The following is a 13,761-nucleotide window of genomic DNA, read 5'->3' as shown; positions in this document are numbered from 1 at the left end:
GTGGCACAGGAAAAATGGTGGGCGCCACAGCAGCGAGCAGCGCTAACAGGCTGGCTCCGGGCTGCTGAGGCTGCTGCTGCCACATTTCCTGGGGACAGATTTGCAAATCTGAGGACATTCCGGGAACACAATTTGTCCGGGAACAGATTTGCAAATCTGGGAACTGTCCCTGGGAACCAGGGACATCTGGTAACCCTAAACTAGGGAAGCAAAACAAAGATGTTCATTCACCTTAACATGGTCAAAAACCCACGTGTCTAGCAAGCTGGCATCTTCTGTTCCAAAGTCCTCCTTTTCCGCTTCATAGCAATGAGTATAAACATGATCCCCAGTTGCACCTTCAAGGGGGGAAAAAGTAAAAGACTGCTCAACTTAAATGTAGGAAGGTTGTTGGTTTTTTTGTAAACATAAAACAGTTAACCATATTGTCAGGGCTGCCGCCCAGTCCCAGCTCACATAGGACCAAGTCAGCCAGCGTTCAGTTTCAAAGAGTCTTTATTGGATTACAGGTTCCATTTCCAAACTGCAACGTGCAGCCCTACTTCTTCTAGGTCAGAACGACGAAGACCCGTCTGAGTCTCCGCCTCTAGCGCACCAGCTTAATACCCTAGCCTTGCTCCACCTCCTGCGCCTTTCCTTCCGTCTCTGGGTCCTCCTGCCCCCCTGGGTCTCTCCTTTCCTACTCTCTTCTGGCGCGGACCCCCCTGACCCTTCCGCCTCCTTGCGGCGGGCTTTGGGACTCGGTTCACTCTCTGGGCTGCTGGCTGCGCCAGCTTCCGTTACATTTGAACTTGGCGCGCGCGCCCAACTCTCCACTTTCCTCTTGATCGTTTCCTCGCTCCCCGAGGTGGGCGTGACTACTCCTGACTCATGCCCTCCCTCCTTCTGAAAGTCTCCGGAGCCCGATATCTGGTCCCCTTTCTCCCCGCTGCTCCCGGCTGGGAACGTGGGTCCCGATCTCCAACTGCTGCTTTCTGATCCCTCTCTGGACCCTTTTTCCTGGGGTGTCCCCCTGCTCTCCCCCCTTGCTCTGGCTGCTGGCGCTCCCTTCTGGGAATCCTCGGACTCGCTAGACAGGCTCGGTGATCTCGGGTCGTCATCCCCACTCATCCTTCCTTCGTATTCCTCCCCCTCGCTCTCTGTCTCCTCCCTTCTCTGCGTCTCTGCTCCTGAACCCCTGACACATATGAAGTGTGCGGGTGGTATTTTACTCTTAAGGAAGCCAGAGAAGGACACGGTATCGGGGTTCAGATGGCAGCCTGCCGAGAAGCAGACAAATACACAATTCTGCTGAGGAGGTATGTATACTTGTAAGGCTTCCGTTACTGATAGTTGGCAGTAGAACTCAGCTCTTATATAAGAATCGGTGGAATCCAAAAGGTCAGAATGCAATAGGGTGTTGTCGTTTTTCAGCGGACATTCCATCCAAACTTATTGATCCTGAGTTACGGGTCAACGAGGTTTCAGAATTCCAATCGGAATCTGGCGAGTGGTTAGAAGGTTCTGACTGGAGGAAACAAAAGGGCAAGCTCTGTACTGTTTAAGAGTCTGTTGGACAGTCTTTGGGAGAGTGTGGAGAGATTAATCAAGGAACTAAAGAAGAGGCAAGAAACAAGCCTGGAGGGAATGTCTGCAGCCAAGAGCAGTCGCAAACAGGGGTCTTTGTTTGTGGGAGCAGACAGATGATGAAGGCTAAAATCTCTGAAGGCAGAAGCTCAGAAGGTCTGCAAGGGGAGAGGGAGACTTCAGCAGTAGTCCTGCAGGACAGTTAAAGCCAGTAGCCAGCAGTTAACCTGAAGAAACAGTCTCTATGCAAGAAAAAAAGTCTTAATAACGCCTGTTAATGTAACTGTACAGAAGAGAACCTGCACAGAGAGAGGACTTCAGGTGCAGACCTTGAAACAGTGGAGCAAATACCATTTGACTTGGATCCAAGATTCCACAATACAAGCACAAGGGTAACTTGAGTAATGGTTTGGTACAGGGGTGGAGCAGAAAACAATTATATTTAATAAATAATAATAATAATAATAATAATAATAATAATAATAATAATAATAATTTATTTCTACCCTGCCCATCTGGCTGGGTTTCCCCAGCCACTTTGGGCGGCTCCCAACAAAACATCAAACATCAAACATTAAAAAACTCCCCTAAACAGGGTTGCCTTCAGATGTCTTCTAAAAGTCAAGTAGTTGTTTATTTCCTTGACATCTGGTGGGACAGCGTTGCACAGGGCAGGCGCCACTACCGAGAAGGCCCTCTGCCTGGTTCCCTGTAACCTCACTTTTCGCAGTGAGGGAACCGCCAAAAGGCCCTCGGAGCTGGACCTCAGTGTCTGGGCTGAACAACACCTCCTTTAAAGCGACAGTGATGTCATTAAAGAGATTGTAAATCCTTAAAACATTCAGCCAGTCCTAATTTGGGTAGTTAAAATTTTAACAACATATTCCAACATTATTATTTTTTTCTTCTCACTTGCATAAAATTCCTCATCACCTCTTGACTACCAGGCGAGTACTTAAATAAAAGAATACTTTAAATGTTACTTTCCTTGGCATTCATAGAATGGTAAAGGTAAAGGTGAAGGGACCCCTGACCATTAGTTCCAGTCATGACCGACTCTGCGGTTGCGGCACTCATCTCGCTTTACTAGCTGAGGGAGCCGGCGTACAGCTTCCGGGTCATGTGGCCAGCATGACTAAGCCGCTTCTGGCGAAGCAGAGCAGCGCACAGAAACGCCGTTTACCTTCCTGCCAGAGCGGTACCTATTTATCTACTTGCACTTTGAGGTGCTTTCGACCTGCTAGGTTGGCAGGAGCAGGGACTGAGAAACGGGAGCTCACCCTGTTGCGGAGATTCAAACCGCCGACCTTCTGATCGGCAAATCCTAGGCTCTGTGGTTTAACCTGCGTCTTATTTTAAGCGCTGAAGAGTCTGATGACATTCTGGTGTTCTAACAAAACTACAGCCACCCTTTTTATATATATATAAAAAAAGATAGAAACAAGAAGCAATTTGGCATAGATGCTGGAGAAACGGCTCACCATTGGTTTAGATCTTCATGTGTGGAAGGTGACCCTGTGTGGCATCTCAATGTCCAGCATATGTCAATGCTTACAAAAACCCCTATCCAGGCAGAAAAGAGCAACCACACAAACACGGTCCCTTTCCAAGGAGCTGGACTGTGGTTTGAGCAATATGGTGACCACTTTGGGGGATTGTTTTAGGATGGAATTATTCCCAAGAGACTGTGATGTACTGCCAGAATAAAAAAACTGGCAGTGATGTACCCATTGTCATTGGAGGGAGGAGGAGTGTGCGTGGGGTGGGTGGATTGCCCAGAGTTGTTGAGCTACATGATAAGGATCCCACGATCTACCAGGATCAGCCAGGGATCTACCGGTAGATCACGATCTACTGGTTGGACATCCCTGTGATATACCATACCCTGATTTTCCACACCAATAAGCCAATTAACCCACCCAAGCCAATGGTAACTATGTACAGTGTAGAACTAAAGAAATGTGACTCTAGAAAACGTGAAAACCACGGGTAGAGCGAAACAATTGAACAGGAAGGCTGCAATCCCTTGTCATATCCTTCCCAATTTCCTGCTGAAAGAAAATATATACTCCAAGGAGAATGAGCTGAGCCTAACCACACAAAATACAAGATACGTAACAGAGGATATGAAGAGAAGGGGGAAGTTTCAATTGCTGAAAATGACAAGATTCAGTAAAACCCGAACTAATGCCATATTTTAAATCCCTTCTGTCAGTTCTAAAATGGTATCGGGGAAGACGCACTGAGGTTTATCACATTATTCTGGTTCATGGATTTCAGACGTAGGCAGAGCAGCACATATTTTCTTCTCCCCAGGGTTCTTCTGCATCATTTACACAGCTCAAGGATTCGCCATTTGTCACTCCCATCTCCTACCAGTTACTTACTATTCCTACTCTTAGGTCTCCATGGCACAGAGACTGCCCTTCTGGAAGCCAGAGTGATGACATTCCCATTCAGATGCTTCTTTAATTAGCTGGCATGCACTGCTTTGCAAAATGGAGCATTTCAAGGAAACAGATACACTCTGTTTCTAAGCCCCAAGAGAAACACAGATATTGAGAGCAAGGGCTCATCAAAACGCAGGGAGAATTATTTCCCAGGCTTGATGTTCAACAAGAACCAGGGGGAACAGTGGAAGAGACATAGCTGCTAGAAGTTCAGACTGCAATGTGTTATAGCCATAAGATGGTAATTTAGAAAGCTCTTTGCAGACTAACTAGGTCAGATTGTGTCCAGTACATAAGATCACAAAGTGCACCATGGACGAAGAATTAATGGCTACGCTCCTTCTGAAAACACTAAATCCAGTTACTGCAGCGATATTTCTTTTGTTCATGAGGCCAAAGAGCAAGGATCGCAAAAACCATTTGACTTGGATCCAAGATTCCACAATACAAGCAGAAGGCAATGGTGCCCTCCTATGAATAAGCAGAAATTTCCATCTCTTCCATCCCTTCCACCCGAAAACTGGTCTGGAATGTCCACCAACCTTGTGAAGCCATAATTTCAGAGCTGTAGAGAAGCAGGCTGTGTAAACGGTCAACCCTTTGCTCAAGTGGCAGTGCCATCTGCTCACACAAGATCTCTTGATCTTTGTATATTAAGGTGCATTTAAAAAAACAACACCCTGGTCTAGATAGCATTACATCTACCTATTTTTAGACAGATATACAAACATATGCAGACAACATATGTAGATTTATTGTAGGCATCCCCAATCTGTGGCCTGCCAGATGTTTTGGCCTACAACTCCCATGATCCCCAGCTAACAGGACCAGTGGTCAGGGATGATGGGAATTGTAGTCCAAAACATCTGGAGGGCCGAAGGTTGGGGATGCCTGATTAATTGAAACCACAGTACATTTTGAAGAACAGAAGCTCTTCATTTGGAACATGTTTGTGACCCTGTGCGGTGTTGCCACCAACCAAAGCGTGATTTCCAAATCTGCACACCCCACAAAGAGTTGCAAAGCACTTCCTTTGGATATTGCACTTTGTAGTAAAACTTTTGATACTTTGTAAATGATGCATCGCTAAGACTAAAACTTGCTTACCTTTAGCAAACATGGGCAGAATATCTGGACTTCCCCAGCTCCATGTGTATTTACTTTCATTGAAAACGGAATCAAACTCCACTGGGTTTTCTTTCCATCCTGTTAGGGAGACAATTGTTACTGTAGTGTTTTCTAAGGGCAATAACACGAGTTTGGATACACTGTTGAAGGGAAAATAAAGGTAGCAGGCACATTCTGAATGAACACTGGCACTATTGATGAGCACATCTGTTTCACCAGGTGAGCACATAATGGGAAACCACAATTGGCTTCAGCATTCCAACACATAACACAGTCAGAAAAATACACAAACATACAAATATTGCATTTTACAGTATACATGAAGCCTGCCCAAAACAGAAGTTGCATCAGTAGATTTTCATGTATGAAGCAGTTCCTAAGAGCACAGGATATGTCCAAAGCGGTTTATGTCAACATATTCCGCAAATAACTAGAGTACCACTGTTACCCACTTTAATACCATTGTAAATCTCACAGAAGGTCCAATGTGCCAAGTATTTTGCATCTTGCTTCCCACTGAAATATTTTAAACAGCAAACCAAATTTTGTTTGCCTTTTCTCAGACCCTGAAGAATAAACTCCACTCATTCCCAAATACCTATGCAAAACTGATAATGGTTAAACGTTGCAATCCTATATACAAGGGATAGGTCCCCAATGGGATTACCTTCTCAGTAGACAGGCATGAATGTTGTCACTGTTCATTGTCTCAGGTGGCGAATGAACCTTGAAAACTAGCCTTCAAAATGATACTAATTTATAGTTCAGCCTAGGCAAATAGCGCAAGCAAAACCTTCCATAACTTTCTAGCACCATGGAGAAAATGGAAGAATAACAGATATATGCCAACTGTCTACTATGCCAAAACAAAGTTTGAGTGACCACAACGCTAATCAGAGACCTGGTAGCAAAGTATAAAGCTCACTCTCACATTTTAGACTTTCAAATTTACAGAGCTTGGAGGTATAGGCATGGATCCAAAAATAAGATAACTCAGGAAAGTCCATAGAATGAAAGAATGACACACCCACCCACCGAAAAATCATTTCCAAAGGGTCAGAGGACATCTTACACACTATGGGATACAGCAAGGGGTCTGCTGAAAAAATTGGCCCAAATTGGGAGGACCTCTGACCCCATAACCTACAACACACCTTGGTCAGGAGACACTACCAATCCTCCACTGATACTTTTTGGTACAAGTTAATTTACCTTAGGATACAAGTTATATATAATCGGGACGCAGGTGGAGCTGTGGGTTAAACCACAGAGCCTAGGACTTGCCGATCAGAAGGTCGGCGGTTTGAATCCCTGCGACGGGTGAGCTCCCGTTGTTCGGTCCCTGCTCCTGCCAACCTAGCAGTTCAAAAGCACGTCAAAGTGCAAGTAGATAAATAGGTACCGCTCCGGCGGGAAGGTAAACGGCGTTTCCGTGCGCTGCTCTGGTTCACCAGAAGCGGCTTAGTCATGCTGGCCACATGACCCGGAAGCTGTACGCCGGCTCCCTCAGCCAATAAAGCGAGATGAGCGCTGCAACCCCAGAGTCGGTCACGACTGGACCTAATGATCAGGGGTCCCTTTACCTTTACAAGTTATAATAATTTTATAGTTAGTGGCCAAATACTCTAAAGCTCAGCCTGTTCATCCAAACAAAATATTTTATGGATAATCAGCATACCTCTTGCAACAGCACTGACGTCTTCGTAAAATCCAGCTATGAGGGCTACATGCCCAGGTCTTGACTCTGTTGGAACGTGAGTATGAGATACTCCCCAGCTGCCTTTGGTTAACATGATATTCCTGGAAATAAGACACAGTGGTAATGCATGCAGTTTTTAAAAGCCAAATCCATGACTGTAAGGCTCAAAAGGGAAAAGAACAAACAAACTGCTTAGTTTAAGGAAGCATTTCCACACATTCAACAATCACCATTTCTAAACTATAATATTCTATGGCTTTTTCTAGAGAAAAACTCTAATTAAATGTTACATGGATTTTACAGTTTCACAATACAAATCACAATGTGCCTGGGGGGAAGTGAGGAGGTTATCACATCCTTCACTGATCCCTTAAAAAGTTGGGATTAAGATAAAATAGGGGTGGGGATAAATCTTACAAGGAAGTAACTGGCGCTATTTAAAATATTTAAGATAAGAACGACTAACTGATCAAACTGGATAACAAAGTATATGAAGTGTCTTATTGGTCAAGTCACATTTTTAAATGGCAGAAATAACCTTTTCTAGTTGCAAAATTCGGGCGCAGCAGTGCAAAATCCCTGTCCCATAGCTAATGAGATTTTTTTTAAAATAATAATAATCTCAGGGGTTCAAAGGATTAGGGGAGTATCTTAACAAGAGGAGCATACCTAAGGTAAGGAGCATTAGAAATGCCACGGTCATCCACTTCATAAAGCGAATCTGCACGCAGACCATCGGCAACGAAAAGCACTAAGCGCTGTGCAGGTGGTGGCAAGGGAGTCTGATGGGGAGTCATGCCGTGGACCAGAGGAGAGGTGAAGTAAATGTCAAAAATAGAGATCAGGAACACACAGTGTACCAGGAGACCAGTCGCTACAAAGATCTGCATATTCATGGTGATGGGTTGTCCAGCACTAAAAGAGCAGAACAATTACAGGTGAGGCAAGCGATCGTTTGCTGCATTCGAAGTCTGCATCTGATTATACGTTTTGTGCATTCTTCAGTTTCATAGATAGATTTCTTTTTCAAAAAAAATCAATTGATTGTTTAATTGATCTTTGCACCCCACTCTTCTCAGGGCTGGGGTGATGCCAGGAAAAGGTGCTCTCGCTCGTACTCCCCCGTTGGCCCTCCCAAAATGAGTTTACCAGGGGTTGGCAGGATAGACAGCGGTGGGGACAAACACTCAGCCCAGAGCTATAAAGTGAAGTGGTGGGCAATGGGGCTGCAGCCTCTATCTTCATTTGCCCAGAATGTCTCTGGATCCTGACATCGCTGGCTGCAGAGATTTTCTGGGAATATGAAGGTGATGAGGATTGCATCTGTTTTCCTGCTGCCTGGAATTAGTTACAGAAGGCTCTTCTCCCAGGGCAATTCTATTACTCCCTGACAGGAGTACTTCTTTCTCCTATTTCTTTCATTTATATAGGCCAGGCATGTCCAAAGTCCATTTCAGGGGCCTAAACCTGCCCGCTAGTTGGTTTAATCTGGCCCCTGTGGCAGTTTATAGGTAAAATCCATTTAAAAACTCAGTAACTTCAATCCTAAATAAAGGTCAATAACTTTGGTCGGCCCCCATGGCCCTTCACTTCATCAAATCTGGCCCTCTTTGAAAAAAGTTTGGACACCACTGATTATAGGCCAATCTATTGCCTGAGAAGATTTGTGCCTGCTATAGAACCTGTAGTCTTCTGCTGAATCAGGTCCTCCAAGATTAATGGAAATGTCAAAATAATGAGGCAAAATGCAGACCTATCCCCCCCCCAAAGCCACCATATCCAACATTGCCGCTCTTTGAACATTTAAAACTCACAATACTTGGGATGCTGAGATTGCCTTTTATTTTTAAAAGATAGAGAAAATAACAAAATATAAATATTTATGAAATATGCAACCATTTGTTTCCTATTCCTATTTATGCTTTCGATATACGGAGAAACATATACAAAATGTAATTCAGCTGACTATATTATGCTGGTGTACAAGTATATTTAAAAGCGTCAAGGAATGACAGTAAAAACACTTTAGTCATTTCTTTCAAAAGGAGCATGCTCCAGCGAGCATTATATGCCTGTTGTATATAATTTAAGATAATCTAATGAAAATGCATTTTCAGTAAGCATGTGTCATGGCACGTGTATTACAAATGGGTATGATTAGCAGCTATTCTTTCAGCTGACAGGATTTTTTTAAATCAAAAATGTATTCCGTAGTATTTAATTTAGACTGTCAGAGAGATATGAAAACAATTCATCCATAAATAAATTGAAAACAGGAATAGTTTTATGGAAAATTATTAAGTTGACACAACGATATTGTTCAGCACTAAGGACGCCCCTGTATGTTAACCAAGTTTTGAGCTGGAATAATACTTTCAGATTTACTTTCTTTCATCATCATATACAGATCATTTCAACAACATTAAAATTCTGTACCACTGCTACTTCCCCCACTCCCCGCAATGTTCTAGGCATAATCATGTGTTCTACTCCCCACCCCACCTTTGATTAGGTAAACGAGCATGAACAAATTTGCATGATCCAAATAATCTGTCGTATAATGCAGTTTATAAAACATAATTTCCATAGGCTTTCACATTTAAATGTGTTTTGGTAACTTGTTCATCTGTTTAAAATTACCATACAGTCAAGATTTTCAATGAGCATTTTGTACATTACAATAACAAATGTCATTTGCAGATAGGTAGCCGTGTCATTTGCTTTAAGATGTAAATGTGGCTCAGCAATGCAGAAGCAAACCTAAGGCAAAAAGCTTCCCCCAAGAATTGAACGTTTTATTGTCAAGTTAACTCTCTGCACCAGCAATCCCTATGCAAAATCTTGAAGGAATAAATATGATTATCTGCTGTCCTGGCTTGTAGGTCACAAAGCGTCTTAAGACTCTTTTTAACTTCCTGCTACACTTCTTAGATGGCAGGATGGGATATTCAACTCGGCCTCTGAGGCACCCCTGATAACAGGGCACAGCAAGGCCTGGAAGTTATTCTCATTAGCACAACTCTGAATTCAGCTAAGACTGTAACAATATTTGGCTGAAAAGCTCTATACAGCCGCAGATTATATTGAACGGAATATTGAAAGGAATATTGAACACTAACCATAAATGGACCTTGTAGGTTAGGACAGGGATGTTGCAGGTTGTATGGCTGGGACGCGCCAAAGGCAGAGCCATGAAATTTGACAGATTTTCTATTCTTTTCCTCTAGTTTTGCTTTCCGTTGCATCCATGGCCAAGCATGAAAAACAGATGAAACTGGGTGACTGTGTTCCTCTAAGGAGAGAATGTTGTGTGGAGCTTATCTCCCAATGGAACCATAAGGAACATAAGATCTAATTGGTAGTGTGGAGGCTTGAGGACCAAGTGGCCTTGCAAACATCTGCAATGTATGTGTTTGCGGACAGGGTAAGGTGGGCTGTGATGTGCTGGGGAGGGGGAGGGTGCTCTGCCTCCTAGGCCTGGGCAATGCATGCCTTAATCCACCAGCTGACAGAGGAAGAGGCTGCCTTTCCTAGAGATGTAGGAGAAGAAGACACAAGGATGGAGTCAAAGAGGCCAAGAGGTGGCTTTGGGATGAACAACAAGACCTTGGTGAAGCTGGTCTTTTTTTTAAGAGGGAGACACCCAAGTGGAATTGCTGCTAGATGAAGGATCTCAAGTAACCACTTGTACACTTGCCTTCCCATAACTCTACGATGGGAGATTTAACTGCTGAGGACAATAATCGTATAGTTAAGATAATATACTCACCAAACCAATGAAGAGAGTTGCGTTGAAACTCAGCCCACAGTCATTGCTTGTTTTCTTCCATCTGCCCTAGTCCGGATCATAAAAGGGGAAAAAATGAGCTTGGGGTGGAGCTCTCCATGTTTTTCCTTGTGGGGGAGCTCACCTAATATGGTGGTGGTGGAGGAGGAAAGGGGGTGTTTGGGCAGGTGAGTGAAAAATAAATCTATTTCCAATTTAAATGACTTCCAGGTGCCTTGACCTACCTGAACTTGTATTTTGTATTTCTACCAGTAATCTACTTCATAGAAGACAAACAGTGCAGAAAACACTGCCGTGTGCACTGAACACCACTAGGGGATGCAGTTGCTAAGAAATTGCTTTCTAAAAAATTAGCATCTAACATTTAGGTAGTCCAAACGTTACAATTTCAAGCTTTTTATTAATTGTATAAAACCTTAGACTCTACCCTATAGTGTAGTTGGGGAAGGGCCATAGTTCAGTGGTAGAGCAATTGTCTTGAATGTAGACGTTCCCAAGTTCAATCCAACAGTGGCATCTGCAGCTCTGGCTGGGAATGTTTCCCGCCTGAAAGCCTGGATAGCTGCTGCCAGTCTGTGCGGACAATGCTAGGCCAAATGGATCAATGTTATCAGTTAGTATAAAGCTGCTTCCTGTGTTAGCTCAGTTGGTTAGAGCATGGTGCTAATGATGCCAAGGTCATGGGCCAAGAGGTCTTCGATCCCTGCATACCAGGGGGTTGGACCAGAGATCCTCAGGGTCCCGACTCTACAATTCTGTGATTCTGTGTTCCATGGTCTGTGAGTTCTGTTCCCTTTAAAAGCCTTATTTATTTGCTTATTTTGCTGTAAAGTATATATAAGACTACTCTAAGGTTTTTATTATTATTATTTATTGGATTTATATACTGCCCTATACCCAGAGGTCTCACAGAAAAAAGGGCAGTTCACAGAACAATCTGAGGTTTTGATCCTTAAAGTCCGCTGGCAGCCGCTGCAGCTAAAAAACCCTGTGCTTTGAACGAAACTTCTGTTAACAGGAGTGCTTAATGTCTTATTGTGTTTTTATATTTTGCTAGAGTTTTTATATTTTGCCCCAGAGAGGCTGGGGCAACCCAGTGAGATGGGTGTCATATAAGTAAATTTATTATTAATTATTATTATTATTATTATTATTATTATTATTATTATTATTGATTCTGCCAGGACACAAAATGGCAGCCCTGATGTATTCAAAGCTGCGGGGTGGGTGTGCCAAGCTCTGGGTCGTCCAGAGTAGTCTTATATATACTTCAGACCCCACTCATGCTGCAGATCTAAACCAGAGGTGGATTTAAGGGAGCTCAATCTTTCCATGCGCTGCTCTGGTTCGCCAGAAGCGGCTTAGTCATGCTGGCCACATGACTGTACACTGTACACTGGCTCCCTCGGCCAATAAAGCGAAATGAGCGCCGCAACCCCAGAGTCGGTCACGGCTGGACCTAATGGTCAGGGGTCCCTTTACCTTTAAGCAGTTCAGTAGCACTTAGCCCAGAGCCTCAGGGACGCCACAAGCATGATGCAGAATGGAAAGTGAGAGGTAGGGGGGATACTGAATTTTGGGGCCCCACAGGGCACCACTGACATTTGAGACCCCAAGGTGTGCTACTGTCTAAACACTCTTCCCTCCCCCAACCAGTGACTGGTGGGGATGACAAGGACAGGGGCGCAAGCAGAAGAAGCAAAAAAAGGGGAGAAAAATTGAGGGCAAAGAACTGAAGGGAGAACATACTACGGGTCCCGAGAAAGGACTCATGGGCTCCAAGAAGACAGAGGCGAAGGTGGGAGAGGGTGGGTGAGTGGGGAAACACCAAACACATACCAGGAAGGCTACAGATGAGAACCAATTTTTCTCAGAGGGAAAAAAAGGATCCCAATCCCCCAGCCCCCAACAGCAGGCTTTGATGGAGAGAGGACCCTGCCCCATCCTTCGTTTGGCAAGAGGCGTCATCCCCCATCAGCAACATCTGGCAAACAGCCTTTCATGAGATATCAGGGGGGAGTCTGAGGAATCAGTGGGTTTCCTGGGTGGGGGGGCGGGGAGATGCGGAAGCGAGGAGAACAAGCCCCGTTTACATCCGACCCCCAGCCAAAGCGTGGTCGCCTCCGAGTGGGGTGGGGCGCGGGGTCTCGCGCGCAGACACGCGACCTCCTCCACTACTCACACGTTCGGAAGCAGGCGCTTCTGCACCCTTACCAGGCACCCCGGCGCGCGTCAAAGGGCCCCGGGAAAGGCATCGCGAGATCCCCGGAGAAAGGAGGAGGAAGAGGGAAAAAGTGTCCTCCCCCGTCAATCATGCATCTTGCATGTCCATGATGCACAGGTGGAGCCCAATGGGACAGGTGTGCACCCTCCTGCTCACCGCCCGTGCCTCCAGAGAGAGAAAAGTGAAGAGTATAACGCACGTCGACTGCCACAAACCTCGTGCTCGGTTTTTTGAAATAGCCGTTTTGCACTTTGGGAGAAAGAGGGGTTTGCAACCAAACTATTGTTTGCTCCCATAACTATGGGGTGGGTTTGAAGTTGACCACAACCCAGTTTGGTGCAACTGTCAGATCGGAAACCAAAAGGCTTCATATGCACCTGGTCAATTTCTGCACTGGATTTCGGCCAGGAAGGGACAAAACACACCGGCGCTTGTAGTGATGGCTGCAAAAGTAATTCTAATTAAACCGCCACATTCCCTGTCCCCCGCTGAATATTAAATTCCTGCCGAGATCCAAACCTTAAGCCAAAGCTTGCTTTTATTTAAATACAAACACGCTGGAGTTTTTGTTTTTTTACCCCTCTCAGTCTCCGCTTCAGCATAGTCCTGACATTTCAGGGCTGTCAAAAAAAAAAAGCAGCATTCGCCTGCCCGACCTACAATGTAGGAATAATAATAATAATGGACTACAATGCATCCCGGCCACCACCGTCACACCGATGCAACACAAGGGGAACAAACATGGTCTCTGCATCCTCTGTTTTTTGTTTTTGTTTTTTTGCATTGTTTTGAGAAAAAAGGGTATCTACCGCCTGAAATAAGACGCAGGTTGCAATCTCATGTCAGGTAGCCCAGCGGGCCTTCTTCATAGGCAAGCGAGTTAAAACAGATATGATATGAATATGTA

At 44.7% G+C, this 13,761-nt stretch overlaps 1 protein-coding gene across 4 annotated transcripts in view; it reads right to left on the bottom strand.

Moving 5' to 3' along the window:
• The window catches only part of PIGN (phosphatidylinositol glycan anchor biosynthesis class N), an 86,618-nt gene that overhangs the window by 72,626 nt on the left and 231 nt on the right, over nucleotides 1-13,761 (bottom strand). For 2 of the 4 annotated variants that reach the window (XM_083519138.1, XM_083519139.1), the window contains exons 2-6: nucleotides 10,613-10,678; nucleotides 7,513-7,758; nucleotides 6,823-6,944; nucleotides 5,124-5,222; nucleotides 232-338 (exon numbers count right to left, since the gene is read on the bottom strand). In XM_083519138.1, coding sequence (XP_083375264.1) covers nucleotides 232-338; nucleotides 5,124-5,222; nucleotides 6,823-6,944; nucleotides 7,513-7,739 — 555 coding nt within the window. In that variant the 5' untranslated portion in view covers nucleotides 7,740-7,758; nucleotides 10,613-10,678. Of the gene's footprint in view, nucleotides 1-231; nucleotides 339-5,123; nucleotides 5,223-6,822; nucleotides 6,945-7,512; nucleotides 7,759-10,612; nucleotides 10,679-12,844; nucleotides 13,020-13,761 lie in introns of all 4 variants that reach the window. The other 2 variants (XM_083519137.1, XM_083519140.1) reach the window with 2 other exon arrangements.

This window comes from Podarcis liolepis (genome assembly GCF_965112155.1).
Source record: "Podarcis liolepis genome assembly, chromosome: 8".
NCBI classification, from domain to species: Eukaryota; Metazoa; Chordata; class Lepidosauria; order Squamata; family Lacertidae; genus Podarcis; species Podarcis liolepis.
This window is presented reverse-complemented; position numbering and strand designations above follow the sequence as displayed.